This window comes from Camelina sativa, chromosome 19 (genome assembly GCF_000633955.1).
Source record: "Camelina sativa cultivar DH55 chromosome 19, Cs, whole genome shotgun sequence".
NCBI lineage: Eukaryota > Viridiplantae > Streptophyta > Magnoliopsida > Brassicales > Brassicaceae > Camelina > Camelina sativa.
In genome coordinates, this window is record NC_025703.1 from 4253795 (window position 1) to 4280769 (window position 26975).

The window sequence follows — 26975 nt, forward strand, 5'->3', positions numbered from 1 at the left end:
CATGGTACTTATTAATTATTATGACCTTACGAACTTGCATAGAGATGAGTTGGGAACTCATTTCTTTTATGGGGGCCATAGACATTCAGGAGTTCCCCCCTTACATTGACTTTGTTATTTCTTTATTTCAGTTTTAGTTTTTTTTTCATTATCAGTTCCTTTTTATTTATTTATATATATTAGTTTGCTTGACTCTTTTATATATATTGATTAACTAAACAATCACTTTGATACAAAAATAAAGTTCAGCAATCAATTAATCAATAACTTTAATACAATATAAAATTGTAAAATTAACCTTTTTCGTTACATATAGATGTACGAGTATTTGTATATATACAGATCAAATAAAATAAAATTATTCATAAAATATTGTAGGAAAGTAAGGAAGTCCAAAACTAAAGGTGGATTTGTGACGCTATTCTTAACAAAAAAAAAAAGGTGTGTAAATGTAACTTATATTCTTAAAACTTTTGCATGCAACACTATAACTTTTAAAAATGATAAAAGTTGTGTGGATGTGAAATTTGAGGAGATGAGGTTTTTTTTTTGTTGAACGTTGAAACTATATCTTCCTTGTCTTGTCTTTGTATGTAGCTCTTAAAACTGCACTTACTACAGTCGTGATTCTCGTGAATTAACATCTCAATTGGACTTATTAATTGACTGAGTTAATGTTCACATTGGACTGTTGACCCAGTTTCATATACGACAGCTACAAATGTTACAAGTAACTCTCTCTGAGATGTTTCAGTTAGCTTCCAAATACGTAATGTAGATGCCTATATTGTTGTGTGGTTGAAGCCGATTCGATTTTCCGGTACAATTATTGGTTACGGTTGAACAACCATGTTTGAAGATGGTTTGATCTCCACACAATACACCGGTTAATTGATGCGTTTTTGGTTTATTAATCAAACGGCCGACGGTTATGGCAGTGGTTTAGCCGTTACATACAATGAATTTCTCGCCTGTGGCTTTTTATTATGTATTTTGATTATTGCAAAACTAGTTTAAGGTTTTGATTAGAGAGACACATAACTAGTTTAAGGTTTTGATTAGAGAGACACATAACTAGTTTACAAATCAACAGTAGCATTAAAACTCTTCATACACCAAGATCAACTTGAGCCATCCAATGTTTTACTTCTTCATTACTCAATCAAAATATCTAACTGAAACAGAGTAGAATGCATCAGTCTTTGATGATTTAAGGTTTACATAGAGAAAATAAAAATATAGAATTCATCAACTACCAAAACAATAACATCTTTGTTTCTTCTTTAAAGCAACCAAAAAAACATTTGGCAAGAGCAAAAGAATCAACGGAGTCTTCTGGCTTCTCTCTCGGACTCGAGCAGGGTGAGAATATCTCCCTCTCTGACTGGTCCTTTCACGTTCCTCATGATGTAACGGTCTGAGTCAGTGAACTTCACTCTAACCTGAGTCACTTGACCCCTTGATCCAGTCCTTCCCATCACTTTCACTACAACAGCGTGCTTGATCTGAGAATCCATCCTGATTCAACAACCCAAAAACAATCAGAAACGAGTTTTACAAAAGGTGAAATAACTAAAGATACGTTATTCGCATTTGAATCAAAAATGTATTAACTTTTATACACAACATATAAAAGAACAGCAGAGAAAGCACTAAATCAGTGACAACAATGATCCAGTTCATCAGCTTCACGGAATTCTCAATCTGGTCTCAATTGCAAATGCAGAAACTAACATCACTTATAAGAACTTGCAACACTTAAGATTACGAAGCTATAAGATCAAATCACAATTTAATTGAGACGAACTAGAGATAACATGAATGTAACCTATTCATTATATCTAGCAATAATGTACATTAGAATCAGACCAAAACATCAAAGCAATAGGCTTTAAGTGATAAACTTCAAAACCCAGATGTAGAAAACTCAAGATATCATCATCTCTACGCTTTTTGAAAAACAAGTAAATGAGATTTTCTCAATCAGTCTCAATTTTTTTTTAAAAATCCTCCAATCCTAATGCAAGAACCCTAACATTTCTTAAGCTGAAAAGCTTGGTTTCTCAATGAATCAGGAGCTAAACTGATATCTAACAAAGCAGGAGACGAAACTGTATACAGATCATAAACGACTCTAAACGATTTCAGAATAAGATAATCAGAAGCAAAAACATATAGAAAACGATCTCTATACGCAGGAATCGAGATTAAAAAAGTAATGAGTGAGATGAAGAGAACCTGTTAGAGAGGCTCTGCGGACGGGTTAGAGCTTTAGCGGCGATAAGAGTGAAAGCGCAGAAGATAGATTGATAGAAAGAACCCTAATTTCGAGAGACGCGACGAGAACTTTATAGATATTGTACCAAAAGTCAAAATCAGGTTATAAAGCCTTGACCCGGTTTTAAGACCGTAACCAGTTCAATTTAATTCCATACCGAACCGGTTCTTTTATTGTCTCGACAAAGAATTTGACGGTTATTGGAATTACTGCCTTACTATACAAACCTCTAATCTCATAATGTATAAATAGAAATATGGAAGTTAATTATCATTTTTTTTTGACATCCAAGAAAATGTAACATTATGACTTTAATATTGGACAGCCTTATACTTTTTTAGTACTGTATAAAGGTTGCATTTCTTAACAATTAACCTATGGTCAAAGTTTTTTTTTTATATTTTTTACAGCAATGGTCAAAGTAAATTCAAATCGAATTAAGCCAATAAATACATCAAGAGTTTGGAAAAACTGGATGAGGAAAAACAAAGAAGTGCTAATCAAATAATGTAGGCATAGAAGAAAGTAATTCCTAGAAGAATCATTTTGTTATGGTTTGGACAAAAACAAAATTATGTGAAAATCAAATTTTGGAAAAAAATAATAATTGGGAACCTAGTAATAATAAATACAACAATAACAAAACTAAGACGCATCTAAAATTTTCAATCTATATATAGCTCGTTAATAAAAAGTAAACAAAAAAAGTCAAGTGTGGTGAAAAATAACAACAATTTCATATATGAATAATATAACCAATTCATCAAAGTTTAGGAAAAAAAGGAACATTAAAAATAGAAATATGTCACCCAATATATTTTGGAAAGGGTGAAAATTAATTGAGAACCAAATAGGCAAATAATAAGAAATAAAAGAGATAAAAAACATTTTAAATAGCCAAATTCTCATAATATAATATCTATGAAAACAACCAAACTCAGGATTTTGTTTAGATATATATATATATACACATATATATTTATTTGGTCAAATATGTATGTATATATACACAATAATATAAATATATTACGATTACGAAGAAAACAAAAAAAACTTTATTTTGATGATGGATTTAATAAAATTGGGTATGGTAAAATAAGGGGAAAATGATATGCAAAAGATGTGCATATGAATAATAACAAGGTTAATCAATGAGATGAAAAAAGTAAATAGATAACTTATGATTAAGTGAAATATGAATATATGATAGATGTGAAGGACATAGTAGTAGTTAAATTGATGTGATCCATCATTTCTAAATTTCTTTTTGTTGTCGTCCCTTTGATTAATATGAATTTAAATGTCAATATTAGATCTTTAAAAGATCTAAGAATTTTCTTAAATCTTCTATATGTGATTACTAGTGATTTCTCTAATGAGAAAAATGTCGTTAAAATCACGAACTTTCAAATTGTGGCCATTTTAATCCGAACTCTAGGTAAGGCCATAAAAAACATGAACTTCTGTTGACTTACCGTTTTAATCACCATATTTTTGTTGACCAAGACGAAAACGACATGTCGTTAACTCCCTAAACGGAGCAATCAGCCGGCGTTAACAGGTCGTTAATGGGTTAACGGAGGTGCAAAAACGACACCCTTTGAACCCGAGAGAAAACAGATCAAAATCCCCAAATTGATAATTCAATCCCTAATTCTCTAATTCTCAATCCCTAATCGATTTTTCCCCAATCGATTCTCAATCCCAAATGCCGAAAGTTAGAAACAAAGGAGTGATATCGTTTGTTGGAGATCCACCAGAAGACGAATCACTGAGTTTAATTGAAGCTCCTCGAGTTGAAGATGGAGTAGCTCTTCGAGTTGAAGATGGAGTTCGAGCTCCACCAGAAGACCCAACAGTTTCAAATGTCCGAGATGGAGATGGTGAACCGGCTGTATCTGAATCTGTTGTTGGAGATAAAGGTGGAGCTTCACGTCGGCATGGAAAACGTAAAAAAAGAAGTGATGAAGATGACGAACTGGAGGCTCCAGTTGAGCACGACAGTGAAGATGACTGCGCGGTGTATGGAGATGAGGATTGCAATCATGTTGATGATGCAATTGGTGGTGGAAATGACGAAGCTAATGTCGATGAAGCTAATGTCGAAGAACCGGCTCTCGAAGAAGTTACCAACTTAAACATCGAAGATGATTTCCCAGAGTTGGTTAGAACAGAGGAAGGTGGTTCGGATTCCGATAGTGGGAATGATATATGGGACGATGACAAGCTACCGGATCCTTTGTCGTCGGACGACGAAGACGAGATCGAAGAAAAAGACAAAGATGAGGCAGCTCCTAAAGATTGGTCTGATCCTGAGTCTTTGATGTTTAAGATTTGAGATTGAGACTGTTCCAGGGCTAGTGGTTGGAAGCAAACAGAGGTTTTTTCGGTTGTATATCTGTTTTAAAGCTCAAAAGGATACATGGAAAAAAACTTGTAGACCTATCATAGGAATAGATGGAGCTTTTATAAAATGGGATATAAAAGGGCATGTTCTAGCTGCAGTTGGAAGGGATGGAGACAATAGGATTGTTCCTTTGGCTTGGGCAGTTGTAGAAATAGAAAATGATGATAACTGGGACTGGTTTTTGAGACATCTCTCTGCAAGTTTAGGTCTGGTTACAATGACACCTCTAACGCTCATTTCAGATAAACAATCGGTAAGCAATAAGTTTTGTTGTTTCATATTTCATTTTAGAACTTATTGACTAATTACACTTCATAATTATTTTTTGCAGGGTTTAGTTAAAGCAATAAGTAACATCCTTCCACAGGCTGAGCATCGACAATGTGCAAGACACATAATGGATAATTGGAAGCGAGACAGCCACGACCAAGAACTACAACGCATTTTTTGGAGGATAGCACACAGCTACACCACAGGGGAGTTTAATGACAATATGGCAGAACTCAAGCAGTACAACCCTCAAGCGTACACCACTCTGCAAGCTACAAATCCAATAACCTGGTCAAGAACTTTTTTCAATATTGGTACTTGCTGCAATGATAATCTTAACAATCTTAGTGAGTCATTCAATAGGACTATTAGACAAGCCAGGAGAAAGCCTTTGCTCGATTTGCTTGAGGACATAAGACGACAGTGCATGGTCAGAAATGCAAAGAGGTTCATCATAGCTGATAGGTTGAAGACACGGTTCACAAAAAGAGCTCATGCTGAGATTGAAAAAGCAATTGCTGGAGCCCAATATGGCCAGAGATATATGGCCAGAAACAACATACATGAGGTATGGAACAATGGTGTAGGTTATAGTGTTGATATGGATGCAAGAACTTGTGGATGCAGGAAGTGGCAAATGGTTGGAATCCCATGTTCTCATGCGGCATGTGTGATAATAGGGAAAAAAGAGAAGGTTGAGGATTATGTCAACGACTACTACACAAAGAAAAGGTGGCGAGAGACATACCTTGATGGTATTAGGCCTGTGCAAGGGATGCCATTGTGGCCTAGATTGAACCGGTTGCCTGTATTGCCACCACCATGGAGAAGAGGAAATCCCGGAAGGCCTTCTAACCATGATAGGAGGAAAGGAAGAAATGAATCTTCGTCTTCCTCAAATACCAAGAAGATGTCAAGAGAAAAAAGAATAATGACATGCTCTAACTGTCATCAAGAAGGCCACAACAAGGGCAGTTGCAAAAATCCAACTACCGTTAGTGTACCAAAGAGACCAAGAGGAAGACCACGAAAATATCAGGTTTAGCCTAGCTTACAAGTTTTAGCATAGCTTACAAGTAAGTTAGCATAGCTTACAAGTAAGTTAGCATAGCTTACAAGTTTTTTTTTTACATACATTTGAATTAGGTACCACAAGGAGGAGCTCATGAAGGACAACAAGGATCTCAACCTCATCAAATACCGGCTGGATCTCAATCTTCTCAAGTACCTCAATCTTCTCAAGTACCACAAGGATCAAGATCACATGTTTCACAAGGATCAAGAGCACACGCCTTAAGAGCACAACCGCAAGGACCACAAGGAGAAGGATCTCAACCGCAAGGACCACAAGGAGAAAGATCACAACCGCAAGGACCACAAGGAGAAGGATCACAAAGTCAAGGACCACACCCGCAAGGACCACAACCGCAAGGATCACAAGGAGAAGGATCACAAGGGCAAGGACTTGGTAGATTTGGATCATGGTTTGAATGTTCCAACTAGTTTTTTGTTTTGTTTTCTCACAAGGGCAAGAACCAAAGTAGAACCTATCTATGTTGTCAAGGATTTGTTTTGTTTTGTTGTCAAGTTTTTTGGTTTGTTGTCAAAACAAGTTCTATTTATGAATTGGTACTTGCAACAAAGTCTTCCATTGTCAAACTACCATTACAAAGTCACATTACAACAAACTCAAAACAGAATACAAAAGACTCTAGTAACCAAGAACAAATTTTGGGTTTTTGGTTTTAAGAAGAAGGATCACAATGGCAATGACACTAAAAGTAAGACACACCAAGCACAATGAGCTCATCAACTTCCATTTCTTAGTGTCTCTTTTGATCAACATTCCATCTTCCTTCAGTTCTTCAATCCTTTCCTTCAAATCTTCAATCTCTCTGCCAATGATAGAAAATTTTGGTAAAGCATCTACAACCTCTTCGTATACACCTTCTTCAACCCATTTAAACAAATGGTCCTGAAAAAACAAAAACATGAATCAAAACTCGATAACACACAAAAGCAAAACAATTCTATTACATACATCTCCTCTGTTTGGACAGCGAAAGAAAGGTCTTCCTGGGTTTGCTTGCGTGTTCGATGTGTAGAAAACAACATCTTTGCCGCAATGACACTTCGAGGGAACACCATGGCATCCGCCGACTTTCTTCTCACCACTTGATTGTCCAGAATTGCAACTCATATCTGTTGGGGAATGAGATAAAAGTTTTGGATTGAGATAAGAATCGAAAAATCAGATTGGGGAGAAGAGAATTAGGGATTGTGATTTCAAATGGGATCGATTTGGGAATTTTGATATGTTTTCTCTCGGGTTCAAATGGTGTCGTTTTGACATTAACGGGGAAGTATTAACGACCTGTTAACGCCGGCTGATTGCTCCGTTTAGAGAGTTAACGACATGTCGTTTTCGTCTTGGTCAACAAAAATATGGTGATTAAAACGGTAAGTCAACAGAAATTCATGTTTTTGATGGCCTTACCTAGAGTTCGTGATTAAAATGGCCACAATTTGAAAGTTCGTGATTTTAACGATATTTTTCTCTTTCTCTAATTAACGATAAAAGATTATTTTGCCAACGGTTAGTAAGCTGATTCCAAACTTTGGTCATAACGTTCGTTTTAAATTTTTAATAATTAACTTATGCATACTACATTTATTTTTCAAAATGAACCCCACAAAATCTAGTGGACCTTTTGCTGTCTCCAACCCAAGTCATGACCAAGCAGTTAGATCCATATATAGTTTCTAAATATCTACATTTTTATGTTTGATAACGATTAAATTAAAATATTATACTAATCTAAAATTCTCACGAATATATATATATATATATATATATATATATATATTGTCGAAATTAAATTTCATTAATTTAAAAAATCAAAATACAAATTGTTCGCAAGCTAAATAGGCGGATTATAGTTAGCACTATAAAATTATAATTATTACATCCTAACGACACTATTAGAATGTTGTTTGACATGAGTAAAACTTATAGATATGAATTTTGCAAAGATGTCTTTAAAGTATTAAAGTATGTCTTTGTAAAACCTCGAATCCAAATTTGTTGCAAAGATGATAGGAGAGCCAAAGCTTCCGCTTCCAGATGTTAAATTGTAACTTGTAAACAGACGAATACCATGCCTCAGTAAGAAATTTGTTACCTGATACAATATTACTATTCATTGTAAATAATAATTATTATTTTACTGATATTAATATGTATGTTTTATCATCGTTTGATATCAAAATTACTGATAGTATACCGTTTAAGTTATAGTTTAAATCATTATTGATGTTATTCCATTTATTTATCATTGATGACTTTTTCCCCTTCTAAATCACTTTATTACTTTGCGTTAACATAATAAGTATAGATGACTATACCACCTAATCTAGTGTTAAACTAATTATTATTCATGTTTTTCAAAAAAGAACAGGCTTGCTTATGTATATTATAATTATCATGATGTGGAACTTGGTGATGAGAATTGTATGCACAGAAATGCATGATATGGATGCATAGGATATCATAATCATTCATCATAGGGTTCATCATATTTTACAACAAAAATTTATTAAATTTCCATCTCTATCATGTTAAAAAATTTCTGCCGCCACCACTAAATGGGGAAGTGCACTCATCAGTGCCCTACATTGTAAGCAAAGGCAAATCAAATCCTTTATTTAGTAATTTTTAAATTTATCTTTGGCTTAGATCATCATTCATCAACATCCACTATATTACCAAGGAAAGCAAAAAAACAACCCTAAATTTTTCTTCTTTTCCCACCCATTCATTGTATGTTTTTTTCTTAATCTTTACCTCTTTATCTTTTGTACCCAAATCAACGGTCAACGAAAAAGTTAAAACCAACATTCAGTAAAAAAAAAAAAAGGACAAAAATTCTGCCGACCAAAAGAAAAAGGAAAATAATCTAAACCCACCTATGCTCTCTTCATTCTTCAATACGTTAAGTCACTTGGTAAGGATATCGTATATGTATTGGGATTAATATGAATCCATACCTAAAATTTCTAGTTTACAAAGGAAAAATAATATACAGAATACGAAACATGCTTCATTGGTGGAACCTATTATGGAACCCACTTTATCATCGTAAGCACTTAAAACTTAGTTGATGAAATGGACCACACTACCCAAAAATATCAACTTTGCAGACGCTTACGTTATCAAGAGGGCAAGTAGGATTATATGTATAAATGTGCATATGTGAGATAGTGATGGATAGAGAAACTTTGGTGAAGCTACTAGGCAAGATAACTAAGTTTGTAAAGAGTGTTCGGTTTTCTTGTTATAGATTAGGCTATGTATATGCCTTAACGGACAAGTACGCATTTCTTTGTGCACAAATAACAGATGACGTCAACATTTATTTTAGGCAGACCCGAATGCCTACTTCTTTTGGGATCACAAGAAATCAAATTCGGTGAATAGCCAAAAAATAAAGAGTGCAAGAGATCGATTTCTTTATTTCCTCTTTTGGAATATATTAGGATACCCGCTTTATGAAAACGAAATTTTGGATAAAATTTTACGCATGGATCTTGTGCACTTGATTTGACTTATTATGTAGGCTAGATTCGTAGCAAATGGTGTTAGAATCAACAACATGTTGATGATCCGACGTTACGAAAAAAAAAACAATATCGAGTGGAGCTATCTAGAACGTGAGACTAATTAGACAAACCAAAATAAACCGAGACATATGCATAATTTGAATTTTATGAAAATTCATTTCTACTAAATCGAAATTGATCATCAGCTTTGAGCAACAATTCAAAACTACAAAAGTCATAAAACTTAAGTATAAATGCAAACAAATGAGGATATTGCAATGAAAATCTCTTGGCAGTGCATATCTATAAAGACTAAAGTAATGCGTTTAACATGTCGTATAGTGAGAAGTTTTTATTGGATTAATGGGAAGATTAGTATAGGAAAGTGGGACTTGCGGGCGCAGATTAGCAATAATTAAGAGAAATTGGAAATATTTCTCAATATTCAATGTAAGAATGATTATAGAAATCAAGTTGTGGTTCGAATTTGGAAGTGACATCCACTCATCAAAAGTCATTTGGACTCCTTTTGTGGTCATCCTAGAGTCCTAGTGGCTCCACCTTATGAAGTAGGCAAGCCTCCGCTACAATCCTTTTCTATTTGGTCAATTGATTGTGAATGGTTGTAACAGTTGAATTGAATCTAGTGTGGTTAGATGTTCACTAGCTAACGTATAAATATGGTTGGTGTAATGCAATTACACAGAAATTGTTAAACGAATACAGATATATAGTCAATTTTATTGATAAACAAAACGTGTTCTACTTTAGTGTTTAGTTCTACCGATGCGGCAAATGAATGTTCCTAAATCTTTAATCTTTTCTTTTTTTTCTTGACAAACGGAGAGAAATTATATATGTGACCACCATCCTTATTAATTTAACCGACATGAAACGAATCATTATTAGTGAAACAACTTGAATATTTAAAATTAGTTTAATTCTATTCTCTTATAAATGACACTAGCTCAGTTCTCCAAAGAAGAATATATATATACCTTTCAACAAGAAGGGGAGTCATTAAACAATATAGTATTGAAGGGTTTGGTGATAAATGTAATTTTAATTTAATCGATTTGAGTATCTTGTACGGTTGTACCACTTACATAACTCATGAACATACATTGGATGCATGCAACGGTGATGCACGACATGCAACTTTGGAAGATATATATACCATCCATTGGGGACATTCAGCCAAACTCGTTTAACTGATTATAATCCTTTTAGTTGATATATTCTGATCACACTAATCTATACCACACAATGGCACAATCACTAACTACAACTAATATTCCAAGATTTTTATGTAAATATATCGATTAGTGTTTTTTTTTGTAGATCCAATTTTTTAAAATATATAATTAGGAGAGCACCACCCGACCACACCCCCACCACGAAATATATAAACACTTTTAAAAATGAGATAAAGATCAATTAGGGGTCCATCTGAGATAATGGCATTTTCATGAATACTCTCGAAATGCAAGGGCATTACATAACCGTAAGCTCTATAAATATGTGCAAACAGAAATCTCCAAAAAAACTCAAGAGACGAAAAAATAATCTCTTAAGCATTAGGTTTTATCTACAAAAGAAATCACAAACTAAAGTAAAAAGTATGGGGAACTGTTTAGTAATGGAGAACAAAGTGATAAAGATAATGAGAAACGATGGGAAAGTAGTTGAATACAGAGGACCCATGAAGGTTCATCACATCCTCACCCAATTCTCTCCTCACTACTCCCTCTTTGACTCTCTCTCCAACAATTGCCATCTTCATCCACAAGCCAAGCTTCTCTGTGGTCGTCTCTACTATCGTTTGCCCAAGGAGACGACCACAACCAAGAAGAACATGAAGACGATGAAGAAAGTCAGATTTGCAATTCCAGAGGTGGATAAAGAAGAAGAAGAAGACGATAGATTAACAAATTGTGGTGACAACACCAAGGAGAAGACTAATGGAGTTGTGAGAGTGAAGATGGTTGTAAGTAAGCAAGAGCTTGAGAAGCTGCTTCAAGGAGGCTCAGTTCATGATATGGTTTATAGGACTCTTGCTAAGCAACATCTTTGTGATGATGATGGTGACGATGATGAGTGTCATAAAGGATGGAGACCTTTGTTAGATAGCATTCCTGAAACTAATTAACCCATAGGATGTTCATATCTACATATATATATATATATATGTGACATATACTTATATATATACATACAATGATAACAGAGACTCAAAGCTTGTTCAAGAGAAAAAAGAAACACATGTAATTCCCAGATACACTGTTCCAACTTCCAAGTGTAATACATGCAACCTCTTTTGTAGAAAGTTCAAAGTTTGTATCCAAACAAAAAAATGGGAATTTGTTAAGATGGAATTGTCCTAAAGGTAAAAGGTCTGACTAGGCCTGGGCATTCGGTTAACCATTCGGTTTCGGTTCGGTTGTATTCGGTTTCGGTTATTTTGGATATAGTAATATAGTAACCATTTGGATATTTATGAAATTTCGGTTTAGTTCGGTTCGGTTTCTTTCGGTTCGGTTTCGGTTTGGTTATTTAAATAAATAACCATAACTAACATAAATTATATTAACATTAACCAAATAAACCAAATATAACCAAAACTAACCGAATATAACCAAAATTAACCAAATATACAATAACAAAAATACAAAAAAGGGAAAAATATGGATTCAATTTTACAAAATAGTATTTAACTTTGTAAATTCAAAATAATAACATTTACATATATTGATTATTTAAAATATTTAATTGTTTTGAATCTAGAAATAATTTATATTTTAAGTTTATTTTATAGTTTTGCATAATATTAAGTATATAATATTTGATATCTTCTAGGTTTTCGGATATTTCGGTTAACCATTTAATTGTCGGTTCGGTTCGGTTCGGTTTCGGTTAGTTTGGATATAGATTTTTACTAACCATTCGGGTATTTGAAGAATTTCGGTTCGGTTCGGTTTAGTTTTTTTCGGTTCGGTTTCGGTCGGTTATTTGGTTATCGGTTATTTTGCCCAGCCCTAGGTCTGACCGTGTGAGTGCTTGGTTGGGTTAATTTCAAAGCCTATAGGCATCTCTAGTGGCCTATAAGCAAAGCAAAGATCAATAATGGTGGGTGAAGAAAATGGCTTCACAGAGACCATTTTATTAATAATTACTACTCATTTTCAACTATTCAAGTAAACGCGTTTTGTCTTTAGCACAGATGTTTGAACTGTGTATGTATGTATATACATGTATGTATGTACTAGAGAAGAGGAAGCTAATCTTCTTTGCTTTCAACTTCGAGAGAGACCTCGTTGCGGCGCATAAACGGGAGAGTGAATGGTGGATTATACTGCAGGAAATGAACTGATATGTGTCAGTAGAGAGTCTAAGACATAAGATTGGATTTTCATTATTTTAATTATGATTGTTGATGAACCTGTGCAACTTCAACTGAAACTCCATCTTTCACTCGAAACTTCTTGTCATTTTGAAGAGCTCTCCTTAGTTCTTGCTCCCGTCTCTCAATCTCTTCATCGGTAACATAGCCTGAAACAAAGTTGATTTTGTTCACCGGTAACAACAAAAATCTGATTATGTTAGATGCTTCAAGAGGTACCCTCTGAAAGACAACTATTCCAAACCATGATGAATATGTAATGAGCATTATTGTTTGTTTACATGTCAAGGTTGTGTACTGTATATTACACATTAGACTAGACAATACTATCTTAGAGAATTCATTAGCTTCAAGATAAACACTTGTTTTTCATTGTAGCAAAATTCTGCTGAAATTTTTGACCTCTTGTTTGTAATCATGAGAAGACAGGCATATATAAATGGAACTAGTTTGGTGTTCTCTGGTCTATATCATTGATTATTCAAACTAGAGAATCATCAGACGTGGAAGTGAAATCGAGTATCCTTTACCTGAGAAGGCGACAACAGCAACAATCTTTCGTGGCACCTCCTGAATTTTGACTGAAGGATCTTTTGGCAATGGCAAATCCGAACCATACTTTGAGGGCATGACAAAAGACATCCGCCACTGGTTTTGATCTTTAGCCTGAAGCAACAGTATACATGCAAATGAACAAGATACCAACTGACTAGGAGTAGAATCAAGAACAAGATAAAAAATGAACCAGAGACAATTTCAGAAAACAATTTTTGTGAGCAGCTAACAAGTAGGTAGCCCAGGTTCCTAGCACTTACATAATAGGAAAATAATACTATCCACTATCACTGATCTACACTCTAAAGCATAGGAGTGTGATGCTCTCAATAAACAATCATCTAGATATGGTAATAAACAGAAGAAACTAACTCACTCAAAGCTCCTCCAAAGTATGCTATTGCTATCTATGTTTAAAATAAGCTAAGAACTTCCAAAAAGAGACGCTCCAAGATCCATTGATGAAATATAATACCTTGCTAGTTATCACCGGAGTTGTCATTTCCATCTTCTCTCCAACAGATTGGACTTTACGAGTAACGACAGGAGTCGTCATCTCCATTTTCTCTTTTATTGTGTTCTAATGAAAAACAAAAAAGTATCCAAATTTAAAGCAAAACAACAATTCAAAATCATACAAAAGATGCAGCAAAATCCATAAGGAATGCCTTCATAAGTACCTTACCAAAGAGGTACTCAGCTAACACATTGAAAGACTTAGAAGGACCATAGAAGTCAAATCCATTTTCTCCTGACATAGTAGTCTCGGCCACAAAATAAGGCTGTTCCAAATTCATAACATCAAATTCAAACTAACACCCCAGTTTAAAACAGAGAGTGTGAGTGAAACCACCAAGATAAGAGCAACTAAGAACAAACCTCGACTTCTCTAATCTCGTACTTGTCTGTCTTACTTAGAACTTTGAATTCCATTGTCTCGAGATCGGGAACTACAGAAAAAAAAAATTCAAGCTTTAGCAAATAAAAAGTGAACACAAAGCTAACACAATTAAGCTACACACTAACCAGACATCAAAGCTTCTTCAAGATTAGAGCTATTGAAACTCTTGGGAAACACGTATTTCGCAGTCTCCACCACCAAATCAGCCAAAACTAGAATGAATTTGACAATGATGGAAGTTCAGATACAAAAATTACAGCAATTGAAAGATTTATAAAGACGGAACATTTACGGCGTTGAGAGACAGAGGACGCCTGAGAAGCGAGAGCAAAGACAAGAGAAACCCTAGATTCAGTGGCGGACACGGCTGCTTGACTCTGCCGTTGTTGCCTCGTAGCTCTGTTCATTGCTATCACTCTCGCCGTTCTGACGCCGGAGCAAACAATTGAGCATCTCTGATTATGGTTCCGATACGAATTGAGATCGATTGAGAATTTCGTGTGAGACGAAGAGAGGAATGATGATGCAGTGGAGGAGGAGCTGATGATCATCATCTCTCTTCTTCGCAATCAATCTTTGGAGTTTCGTTCCACTGTTTTTTTTTTATTCCCATAAACAAAAAAAATATATAATATTTATTTATTTAACGACTGCTCGATTTTTTTACTAAACGATGCCGTTTGGTTGGACGGTGGACCTATCCATACATCATACCGGTAGATTTCTTGCTACAAACCAATCGGTTTAATACGGTTTTCTTTCATTATTATTCGCCTACAATAATTAAATGGTTCTATGATTTTATGATTTTATCCATAGCCCAAGAACAATTAATGATTTTACACTTTACAATGAAACCCAAAAACAAAGTGAAAACTTTGTACATGGAATTCTTTTTTTACCATAGTCATTTGATTAATCTCTATTTTTTTTACCATAGTCATTTGATTAATTTCTTTGGTGTTATTGTCTAAGATGACATATTAAAGTAATACCCTCTAATTTTATACTACATCATATATGTAAGGTTTCAAAATTTCAATCTCTCATTGATCTATTTGGTATTTTTTTTTAACTAAACTTAAAACACAACACATTTAATCATATACATTAATTAATATTTTGAATTTAGTCTTTATTACTAGATTGTAACAGAAATTACACAAATTATGAATTGACTATATTTTTCTCCATTCATTTTTAATTAAATACACAATTAGCTATAATTATAACTGCTCTAATTTAATTATTTAAGAAATATAACTTCCATAATTTTTTATCCTATAAATAACAATTCTCACATCCTCCTCCACCATATCTCAAATCCTAATTTTTTTTTTTTTTTTTTTATGATCTTGCATTGGTTCAAAACTCAATTAAGATATCAATGTAAGAGTTTGATTATATATGTTGTTTAATATATATTTTACAGTGTTTTCAATTCTATCTCTTCTTTGTTTTTATATACTTATTCCTTTCTTATATTTTGTTTTGATTTAAGATATATTTTAATATGTGTAATAAAATTTGGATGGCTATAATAAAATTAATTAATCGGATTCAAAAATATTGATTCTAACCATCTCACAATAAAAGAATCAAGCTAAAGAAACCATTTCCAGTCATGTATATCTAATTTATTTTAAATAAAAAATATGCAATGTTCTATCGAAAGATTCTTTGGTAATATAATTATGAAATCAATTTTTCTGAACTCTCTCTTACCTCCAACAAAATTGTAACCTTTATTTTAGAATACTCAACATTATATTTACTTTGTGATTCAACATATAATTATACAAAAATCATTAATTTTTTATTTAAGTCAAATATGTATTTTAAAAGGATTTATATATATATATATATATAGAAAATAATTTGATATTATATTTTCTATCTAGTTTTTATTACAAGGATGAAACAATTATAACTAAATCTAGCAACATAACTTAAACTAAGGTGAATATAAAAAAAATACTAAAAAAAAATGAATCTTTGGGGATGTACTTTAAAATTTTGATTGCACTTCATTTGATTTTATAGAAAATATATGTAACTTGTTACTTTCAAAATAATTTTGTTTTTTACCATTAAATACTTTAGGTTATGTGTTAATTTATATAAATAATTTAAATTAAATATTTGAATATCATATTAAATTTCAATTTTATCATTAATAATATTTATTTTTTACTTCAAATTAAAAATATTAATGAAAATTATTATCAAAGTTGAAAAATAAAAAAACAAAAAATTTCAAGAAATATGTATATATGATTTATTAATTATGTGACTTTAGTTTATTTCCTAAAAGTTGATAATAAAATTGTTCTGGACTATCGAAATCTCTGTGGGTTCACAAGAGTCAGCAAAAGGGAGAATGCGATTGCTCGCGGACGATGCAAGGTACCATAGGTACTGAAACGTTTTCTTTCAAAAAAATATAGTGGTAAAATAGTTTTTATAAAAGATAATAATAATAAATTCTATATGCATGAGAAAATCTATGGACATTTTTCTAGCCTTAAGAAATAATGCAATATTTATATAAAATAACTATTTTCAAAGTATTACTATATTGTCTCAATCCCTCAATTGTGGCTACGATTGTATATTCCATAGTCAACTTTTATTTAGATAATAAAATATTAAGGTGATTTTTTTGTTTTTCTTTTTAAGCTATATATATATATATATATTACGAAATAAACATATTCATTACACATGTATAGTAATAATAGATATTACTTCTTCGTTAATTATTTATTATTATATAAATAGATTTTTTTTTTTGTGAATTTATATTGAACAAAAATGTGTGACAACAGAAGTTAGCTAAAAAGTTAATAAGAAAGGGAAGTGATTACAGATAAAATATAACAATGTATAACCAGAATATCCGGAAGTCGTTAAATAATAAAATATCAAGTAATGATTTTTTGTTGTTAATATACGCATTTGATTTATCGTGCCTACCTAGGCACTATCAAAATGAATCAGACTATCCAAAAATATCAACTTTGCATAAGCTACTTATTTGTGTAGGTTGTGTTAAGAGCCTTTGACTTATGCCACCAAGAAAATCGTCAGAGTAAAGTCTCTCAAAGCTTTGTTATCATAAACAAATTGGGCACAATGGGCCAAGTGATAAAAGTGTTTAGGGCCTTGGAGGTATTGTTTTTTCGCAGTATCCTTCATTCTAACTTGTATTTTATTCTTCACTACATTAACTAGGTTTAAAAATAAATTAGGTAACAACATGTGCTGTTGCACGGAGTGAAATTTTTGTTTAAGATATTACATTTGTAAATATATTTATTTAGTATAACATTTATAATACAAACTTATATTGATTTGAATTTATGTAAGTTTATGAAAATTAAAATAGTAATCGTTTCACCATAAATTTTAGATTGACATGATAGCGGATCTGGATATTATGTGAACCGAATTAGTGATCGTTAGATTTTTTATCAAAATATTGATCTATTAAATCAGATAAAAATCACAAAAAACTAAAATTTCATGAACTGGATAATTTAAATAAAATTGTTAACTCGGTCAAACCCGTCCGCTAAGCCATCCTGCAACGGGTTTAAATATTTTGAGCCGCATCTGTCCTGCTTGAATTCTGAGATCCGCGTGGGTTACAAATGCATTTCAATAAATCATTTTTATAATATATTTAAAGCTTAACCTTAATTAATATTAATAAAGTTAGGTGATAAAGTTTTTAGGAATAACACATTTTTTTTGGTCAAAAACACAATGACATATAGTTGTAAATAATAAATATAAATGAGGTTAAATAGCTAAATGTGTTTCGAGCTCTCTGACGACGACACATCAGCTTTTTCAAGAGAATGCTTCTCTGTTAATATATAGGGGATAATAAATTAAAATATCAAAGTAATATTTTTTTTGTTTATGATATAACCATTCGATTAATCGTGTGTACGGTGTACCATGCACTAGGCACTATTGAAATGGATTAGACTATCCAAAAATATCAACTGTGCATGTTGTGTTAAGAGGACTCAACTTATGCAGTTATGCCACCAAGAAAATCAGAGTAAATCTCTCTAAGTTTACAAACAGTTTTGCGATAAACAACTTGGGGCAACAAAACATATATTTGGTCAAAGTGATAAAAGTGTTTAGGGTTCGGTTCGGTCATCAAGGAAACTTTTAATCTTGGAGTTGGAGGTATTGTTTTTTCGTTGTATCCTAGCTCTATGCTAACTTGTATTTTATTCTTCACCACATTAACTGGTATTTGTTTGTACGTAGTAGGTTGTTGTGCTTATCTTGATGTCGAGAATGCAATGTACCCTTCGATCGGTAGCAGCTAGCGTCAACAAGTGTAAACACACACATATGTAAGAGCTTATATTATTATATAACGACATGATTTTGAAGATGCTATGTTATTATTTGTTGAGTAAATGCAGTGCCGTGCCTAGGGATCTAGAGGCCTAAGGCAAATATTGAAGATTGTGGACATTTTTTTTTGGTATAAGAAAAAAACAGAAGAAAAAAAATGCATCTAAGCTTAAAATTTGAAAAAAAAAAACTTTAAAAACAATTGTAAATACAAAAAGCCTCTAATAAACGTAGAAGTATTAGTATTTGTAGAATGTAGCCTTGGAATATTGACCACTCACAAGGTAAAATAATGTGAAATATTAAGATAGTTTCTATAAATTAAGCATGGCTCTGAGTAAATGATTAGTCCAATGGAGGAGCTGATGATCATCATCATGTCTCTTCTTCGCAATCAACTAGGAGTTTGGTTCCACTGTTTTTTAAATTCCCATAAACAAAATAATATTTTATTTATTTAATGACCGTGCTCGATTTTATTTAAACGATGTCGTTTGGTTGGACGGGTGGACCTATCCATACATCATACCGGTAGATTTCTTGCTACGAACCAATCGGTTTAATACGGTTTTCTTTTATTATTATAATTACACTCTCCCGCCGAGGCTCTTGGCTTTGTCCCGACGACTGAGAGAAACGGAGTCGCACAATTTTCCGATTATCCCAAATTTATTTTGTTTTGTTGAGATCTTTTTGCTTAGATTCTGGTGAGGAAGCTATGAGGGAAGAAGAAATTGAGAAGATCCGAGGCGTGGTTCGAGACTGCGTAAGTAAGCATTTGTACTCGTCGGCCATCTTCTTCGCCGACAAAGTAGCGGCACTCACCAATGACCCAGCTGACATTTATATGCAAGCTCAAGCTCTTTTTCTCGGCCGACATTTCCGACGCGCCTTTCACCTTCTCAACTCCTCTAAGATTGTCCTCCGAGATCTTCAATTCCTTTACCTCGCCGCCAAATGCCTCGTAAGATTCCGATTTTGAATTTCAGATTGTTTCGCTTGAATCTAGGGTTTTAGGTTTTATCGGGTAAAATCTGTGTGTGTGTGTGTGTGTGTGTTCAGGAGGAATTGAAGGAATGGGATCAGTGTCTCTTGATGCTTGGTGATGCTAAGGTTGATGAAGATGGAATTGTCTATGATGCCAAAGATGGTCACGTCATAGTTTTTGATAAAGATGCAGAGGACCGAGAGATTAATGTAAGTTAGATTTTTTTTTTTTTTTTTTAACTCTATTCAAATGTATAATACTGGTTTCTCCACTATACCATCTGAGGTTGAAGGTTTTGCAAGTACCTGCACTGATATATGGGGGGGTTGTCTTTTGCAGATTTCATCGGCAATATGCTTCTTAAGAGGGAAAGCATATGGAGCGTTACAAAACCGTTCTCAGGCTCGACAATGGTCAGTGAGCCTTCTTCTTTCACTTATCTTTCTTGTTCAGGGGATCATTTTCATTTTGAGAGACTGATCTTATTGAGTTAGTGGTGTAACATGATCTGAGCATGTATTTACGTTTCACTGAACTGCTAGTAGGAAATATTAGGATCTTGTGTGTAATCTGGCTGATCCATCTAATCATGATTGAGTGGTGTGTGGGAATCTTGAACTCCATATCCATTTAACTCATTAGTTTCGGTTGGGTTTGCAGGTACAAAGCTGCTATAAAGGCTGATCCTCTGTGCTATGAGGTACTTTTAGCGCCCTAGTCAATTGCTCCATGTTATTTTTAGCAAAAAACCTGATGTAGCTTTATCAGAAAACTGTTACATGGATGTGATTTCTGTAATCTGTCCTTTCAGGCTTTGGAATGCCTCATTGAAAGTCATATGCTTACATCTGAAGAAGGTGAGTTATAGTTTTTTAGCTTTTTCATTCTTCTTCATTTTATCGTCTTATTTGTTTCATGGTGCAGTCGTTTACATGATTAGAAGTTAACTGAGACTTCAATTGACTTTAATTACATAAATTCAGAATCGAGTCTGCTTTATTCACTGCAATTTAGTCCAGAAGACGAATGGCTCTCGTCTTTCTATTCATGCTTGATAAAGAAGGTAAACATTTCTATGTTGTACAGTGTTGATCCGATGTGTCAATAGTTATGTGGCGCTTATATTTGGAATTTGCTTGCTGATTCTCTATTCTGCTAATTTCTATTGGCAAGCATCTTTCCTTTTTCTTCTTGGTACTTACTAGTTCTTCATGTCCAGTATGACAAACAGAGCACGATAGATGCTAAGTTCAAGAAGCTTGAGAACGAAAGTGGTAGTGTCTCTGGATCATCGATGATCACATTGGCTAATAACACTGATCTGTTGGCCTGTAAAGCTGAGTACTACCATCAATGCTGTGAATATCAGAAGTGTTTCGAACTAACCTCTGCGTAAGTTGTATAGTACTGCTGATACTAAATTTTGAGCAATATGAAACTTGAATGATTATAGCAATGTGATCTCTTTTGGTCTTATTTGACAGACTCCTTGAGAAAGATCCTTTTCATTTGAAGTGTACCTTGGTACATTTGGCCGCTGCCATGGAACTTGGTAATTCAAATGAGCTTTATCTAATGGCGTGCAATTTGGTAAAAGACTACCCTTTAAAGTGAGTATAAAATTTACATACTCAAGCTATATGGCCAGTGGGTGAGCATGTCAATATAGTTTTTATCCCAATCGCAGCTTGTCAAGACCATGAATCAACTTCAAGAGCATGTTTTTCTGGTTGAATATGTTTTCTTTACTTCATCTCGTTGAACATGTGAAAATGATTTCAAATATTTGTGTCTGAGTCAAAATTTGCATGATTCCTTTGCTTGATGCTGTGGTATAAATACTCATATGTGGTTTTGTAGAGCGTTGTCATGGTTTGCGGTGGGTTGTTACTACTATTGTATCAAAAAGTATGCTGAAGCTCGGCGGTACTTTAGGTTATGGCATTATGCAGTCTTGATCAACTCTAGTGGTAGGTGCATGTGTCTGACCTAGACCCCCATTTATTTTTATATGGTCTTGCAGTAAAGCTACGAGTATAGATGGCTCATTCTCACCAGCTTGGATAGGTTATGGTAATTCCTTTGCTGCCCAAGAGGAGGCTGACCAAGCCATGTCTGCCTATCGCACTGCCGCTAGGCTATTGCCAGGGTAATCAAGTTACTCTTGTTTTCTTCAAAACTAGTGACTGTAAATGTGTGACTTGTGTCTAAAATGAGTCATTCTTAGCCCTCTAGCATTGTAGAAGTGTTCTTATTACGTCACAAATTGTTTTTTACAGGTTGAATCTTGATATTATCTTGTTCCAGGTGTCATTTGCCAACTCTGTACATTGGAATGGAGTATATGCGAACTCACAGCTACAAGCTTGCGGACCAGGTAACAAGTTAGACAATGCTGTCGGATCTATTCAAACTATATGACTTATTGACTTATCTTTGTGCAAATATTGTATATACTTTGATCCCTTGTCTTTGTCCAGTTTTTCATGCAAGCAAAGGCGATATGCCCTTCGGATCCACTTGTTTACAATGAACTCGGAGTTGTTGCATATCATATGAAAGAGTGCGTTCCTCTTCTATTTACAGTCTACTTATCTTTGAGATTTCCAAATGCTATTAACGACAAAGCTACACAATAAAATGGGGAGAAGGTAATGATCCAGTAAATTGAGTCAACAACATTAACTATATTTCAGGTATGGTGAAGCTGTGCGGTGGTTTGAGTTGACATTGTCCCATATACCATCTGCATTAACTGAAACCTGGGAACCAACTGTGGTCAATCTTGCTCATGCATATAGAAAGCAAAGGTGTATTTTGGTGCACACACAACTAGCATCTCCTGTTGTGAATGTAATGAAGTTATTGACTCGTGAAATTTCTTATAAACAGAAAGGACCATGAAGCTATCTCATATTATGAGAAAGCACTTACACTATCGACAAAAAGCTTAAGCACTTATTCCGGCTTGGCTTACACTTACCATTTGCAGGTATTTGAATGTACTTTTAAATGACAGTCATTTCTTTGAAACAATACTTGCGTTGATTATCACATTTTTTCCATTTCCATCTCATTCTTGTCTAGGGGAAATTCTCAGCTGCCATCTCATATTATCACAAGGTATACACTCTACTATATATTAGAACTATAATTATTTCCTTAATTTTCTTCTCTGACTGTCGGTGAGCTATACATTTTTCAAATTTTTTTTCTTTTTTTTTCTTTCTATTTCAGGCCTTGTGGTTGAAACCTGATGATCAATTTTGTACCGAAATGTTGAACGTAGCTCTCATGGATGAATGTCAGACTGGGGTTGATGCAAAGGTTGAGCTCTGCTAGAAATTGGTCAGTTAAATTAACCGTCTTATTCTAGTTCTTGTTGTAATTTATCTGTACTATAATTGTGACGCCTAACACAACTTATAATTTATTCCATGCATCAATAACCAAGAGACTGTTACAATATATTCTTTAAAGGGTCAAATACACTTCTGTTTTTTTTATTTTCTGGTATAAACCAACGTTATACGGACAATAGACATTCATAGATAAATAAAATTTCCTACTGTGTGAATGGGCAGCTTTGTTTCTCTGCAGTGTTGTCTCCAGTGTCTGTGGTTTTGTTCTCTGATATAAGAGGTCCCTTGAGTAGTCCCCCGAACAGTTCTCCTGGTTCATAGTAAATCTCAATCTCCTCTGCTCTAATCGATTCATCAACCTGTAGAGAACCTCTAGAAGTATGTGAATCCTGATGCTAGAGTTTTAACCATTTAAAGATTAGGAGGGACACAAATTCATGCTTTAGACATACCTTTAGAACTCCTAGACCCAGGAACTGAACCATTACTGACCCATTTCCCCAGTAGGAGCATGACCTTTGAAAGTTCCTTCAAAGTATCCCCAGTGACTAAACTTGAAGGCCATAACAGGCGGTCCTGAGTACACAGAGAGTACTTCCCATGCAAAGTCGCGTGGTAAAGCAGATCTAAAAGCGTCATGTGATGACTCGAAGCTCTCTTCCTCTGGCTTATAGTACTGAAACTCTTGAGGCAAAGAGTTCTTAAGCAAAGCATTGTAACTCCCAAGCCTAAGCGTCTCTTCAGCTGATAAACCTTCCCTCCCTAATAAGTAAAACCACTTTAATCCTTTTCTTTTTTGGAACTATACAGTTTAAGATCATATCGATTAGGTGCATGTGGTAATTACCATTGACAAAGAGCTTAAATTTCTCGGGATTTATGGTCTTGAAGTCCTGTAAACGGATCTTGTGTGAAAACTCCATCTCCCATGACTTGATTGCGTTTTGCACAGTCTCTTCCAACGCCTGCGCTCACAATCAAACACAATCAACGAATCAGATTCACATATTATAAAAGTAGCAAATATCATATTGGTCTTTCTTTGTCAATAAATCCCGAGGACCTTGGTCTGGCCTTCTTCGAATAGCTGATTCACACTATTGAAGTCTGGAGGGTAACCGTACCTCCACTGAACCTTTCTTGCATCTTCAAGGACAGATCTATACTTATCTCTCTCTTCCCTAGTAGCCATATAAGGTTTATGTAACATTTGTCTAGGCCCACTCCAAGAGAGATGTTAGGCTTAGGAGGCAACGGGCGGAAAATTATCCGCATGGTTGTTGAACCACCTTTTCTTCGTGGGGCTTATGTGTTCCTGTCCATTGGTGATCCCTCGATAGAATCAAACTACACTCTGATAGTCGGGGATCACCAATGAACAGGAACACATAAGCCCCCCCCCGGAAGAATAAATGGTTCAACAACCATGCGGATAATTTTCCGCCATTGCCTCCTAAACCTAACATCTCTATGGAGTGGGCCAAGACATGCTAGACAAATGAAACGACGAAAGAAAAATGAATAAGAAAAAAAAACTTTGGTAGAACTTCATCATTTTGAGAGATGAAATGTGATATGGGTTAAGAAGATGTTTTGTAAGGGGAATATGAACCCATATGCATGTATATATATATGGTTTGTGATTGTAACAAATCATTACAAACAACAAGTTCTTTTTTGTTGTGAAATATATAATTATGAAAGAAACATGAAATATTTTATTTGTCAAATGACACGCTAAAAAATGTTCAAAGATCATGCAAGTCGTTCAATAGTAAAGTAGGTTTGTGTTAGTCAAGCTTATTGTAGGTTTGTGTTAGTTAAGCTTATTATTGTAGGTTAGTGTTAGTTAAGAGGCTTAAAATTATGCGACCGAGCTATCAGAGTAAAGTCTCTCAAAGCTTCAAACAGCTTTGAGATCATAAACAAATTGAGCACAATGGGCCAAAGTGATAAAAGTGTTTAGGGACATCTTGGAGGTATTGTTTTTTCGCAGTACCCTAGCTCGCTCCATTCTAACTAATATTTTATTCTTTACTACGTTAACTGGTTTTGTTTTTTCTTCGTCTAAAACACTTGTTTGTACTAGGTTGTTGTGCTTATTTTGATGTCGTGAATGCAATGTAGTGATGTACACCCTTCGATCGATAGCAGCTAGCGTCAACCAAGTGTGAACACACACACATATGTAAGAGCTTATATTATTATATAACGACATAATTTTGAAGATGCTATGTTATTATTTGTTGATTAAATGATTAGTGATTAACAGTCCTAATATATAGTTACGTTCGCACCTTTTGGGTCATCTAATTATACGATACAAGCACATAGCAAACGTCTATATATGCTAATATATAGTAGTCACTAGTCACATACTCACATTATGTGAAAACTCCACACATAAAAATATTACATGGTCAATTCAAATAACTTTAAACAACATTCCAACCATATATTCTACGTAAAAAAAAGAAGGAATTACTCAAAACTAGATACCAAGAAAAAGGAAAAATTTAAAAGAAAATGAATAACAGAAAACAAATTAAAACACCATGCAACATCATATAGCTATTTCGTCTTCAAATCACGCGGGTGACAACTACTCTAAAGATGGAGGGAACGCAGCTCGTGCTCCACGTATCTAATAAATAAATAAAAGTAACATTAAGTGATTGTAAAAGCTAGCTTAACTAGAGGTACGTACAGTTTAAATATATATAAGTGATGTGGCAACCAAAATCATCAATAAAGTACTTACTCAAATCACCAGTGACTCTCACCAAATTACCACAAGTGTATTCCAAGTTTGGTGTGTTCAATCTAACCAAAATTGCCGGAAGATGATTATAATTTAGTTTAGCTCGACCAACAGAAATTTGGAATGAGAAAGAGCTTTTCTCTGAGGTCGCCGGCTTCTTCTTCTCTAAACCAAGGAATCACATCACCCGCTGGTACTATATTTCGCTGGCCGTTGTCGTGGTCGTCATCATCATCATCATCATCAGTTTGTGGCGGTAAGTTCACAATGGTAATCCCAGAGGTAATCCTAGGAAATATGCACAAGGTCAAAGAAAAAAACAATTATTGGGGTCAATTATGTTATTTAAAAATTTTAAAAGAGTCAATTGTTGCTATTTTATAGGGGTCAATTTGATTTGTTTCCTAAAATTTCAGCTAATAAAAAAAATGCACTGTCAATGGACCCACATGGTTTTATACCCTACCTCCGCCACCGGAATTCATAACGCAACTGCACCAAGTCTGGACGCAACGTAAAATTACTGCTCTTAGCACCAACAGTGCTTAAAAGGATTTCGTCGTCGTCCCATAGCCAGTTCAATGACCACGGCCCTTGAATGTCCTGATACTTCAAGTAGTTGAAGATTGTGACGTTAGCCGTGTAACTACCACGAGTGTTATTCATGATGTCCCATCTTATTGTCACATTCCCGTCTGGATTCCAATCTGATCGATCGAAAGAGAGAACCCAATATATATATATATATATATATATATATATATTTAAACGAAAACATGTAAAAATAATTATGATGGCATTGGAATTGTTGATTCTCTATATATAACAAGCATATATGATGATTCAGCAATAGAAATAGAGATCGAGTTACTTACACTTGGGGCTACACAAGCAGGTTAGAGAGAAATCGGAACTATTTTTGTAATATGTATGCAGACTTGCGATACATCTATTTAGAATCATAATATTTCGAGCCAATGAAGCCTCCACCAAAAGCAAGAGAAAGAGAAATTTCGCAGTTGAATATACACTCCACATTTCGTAAGTTTTTTTTTTTTTTTTTTTTTTTTT

At 34.1% G+C, this 26975-nt stretch overlaps 6 protein-coding genes and 1 pseudogene across 7 annotated transcripts; 2 read left to right on the plus strand and 5 right to left on the minus strand.

Annotated features, from left to right (window-relative positions):
• LOC104764712 (40S ribosomal protein S28-1) lies at positions 1127 to 2335 on the minus strand. Its single transcript, XM_019241113.1, has 2 exons — positions 2239 to 2335; positions 1127 to 1518 (listed from the first exon to the last, which is right to left on the minus strand). The coding sequence occupies exon 2, from the start codon at positions 1515 to 1517 to the stop codon at positions 1323 to 1325; it is 195 nt and encodes a 64-aa protein (XP_019096658.1). The 5' UTR covers position 1518; positions 2239 to 2335; the 3' UTR covers positions 1127 to 1322.
• Positions 6667 to 7155, minus strand: LOC109130776 (uncharacterized protein At1g43920, Chloroplastic-like). The gene is made up of 2 exons (XM_019240799.1): positions 6997 to 7155; positions 6667 to 6930 (listed from the first exon to the last, which is right to left on the minus strand). Exons 1-2 carry the CDS (start codon positions 7153 to 7155, stop codon positions 6667 to 6669), a joined length of 423 nt encoding a protein of 140 aa, XP_019096344.1.
• Positions 11092 to 11948, plus strand: LOC104764713. Its single transcript, XM_010488300.2, has one exon. It carries the CDS (start codon positions 11176 to 11178, stop codon positions 11701 to 11703), a length of 528 nt encoding a protein of 175 aa, XP_010486602.1. The 5' UTR covers positions 11092 to 11175; the 3' UTR covers positions 11704 to 11948.
• Positions 12679 to 15011, minus strand: LOC104764714 (heme-binding-like protein At3g10130, chloroplastic). Its single transcript, XM_010488301.2, has 8 exons — positions 14703 to 15011; positions 14536 to 14622; positions 14389 to 14459; positions 14190 to 14291; positions 13985 to 14089; positions 13485 to 13620; positions 12994 to 13103; positions 12679 to 12906 (listed from the first exon to the last, which is right to left on the minus strand). The coding sequence occupies exons 1-8, from the start codon at positions 14962 to 14964 to the stop codon at positions 12832 to 12834; spliced, it is 948 nt and encodes a 315-aa protein (XP_010486603.1). The 5' UTR covers positions 14965 to 15011; the 3' UTR covers positions 12679 to 12831.
• LOC104764715 (anaphase-promoting complex subunit 6-like) lies at positions 19421 to 23247 on the plus strand. Of its 2 annotated transcripts, XM_010488302.2 has the most exons (16): positions 19421 to 19757; positions 19856 to 19990; positions 20121 to 20194; positions 20442 to 20481; positions 20593 to 20638; positions 20765 to 20844; positions 21001 to 21173; positions 21266 to 21391; positions 21642 to 21716; positions 21805 to 21930; positions 22089 to 22158; positions 22262 to 22344; positions 22478 to 22591; positions 22674 to 22773; positions 22869 to 22904; positions 23019 to 23247. In XM_010488302.2, the coding sequence occupies exons 1-16, from the start codon at positions 19512 to 19514 to the stop codon at positions 23121 to 23123; spliced, it is 1629 nt and encodes a 542-aa protein (XP_010486604.1). In that variant the 5' UTR covers positions 19421 to 19511; the 3' UTR covers positions 23124 to 23247. The 2 variants fall into 2 exon arrangements, with proteins under 2 accessions (XP_010486604.1, XP_010486605.1); XM_010488303.2 differs by lacking the exon at positions 21642 to 21716.
• Positions 23347 to 24335, minus strand: LOC104767404 (annotated as a pseudogene).
• Positions 25746 to 26605, minus strand: LOC104764716 (protein COBRA). Its single transcript, XM_019240800.1, is given in 4 exon segments — positions 25746 to 25787; positions 25927 to 26046; positions 26048 to 26192; positions 26371 to 26605. Coding segments are annotated over 4 exon segments (507 nt in total). The 5' UTR covers positions 26571 to 26605.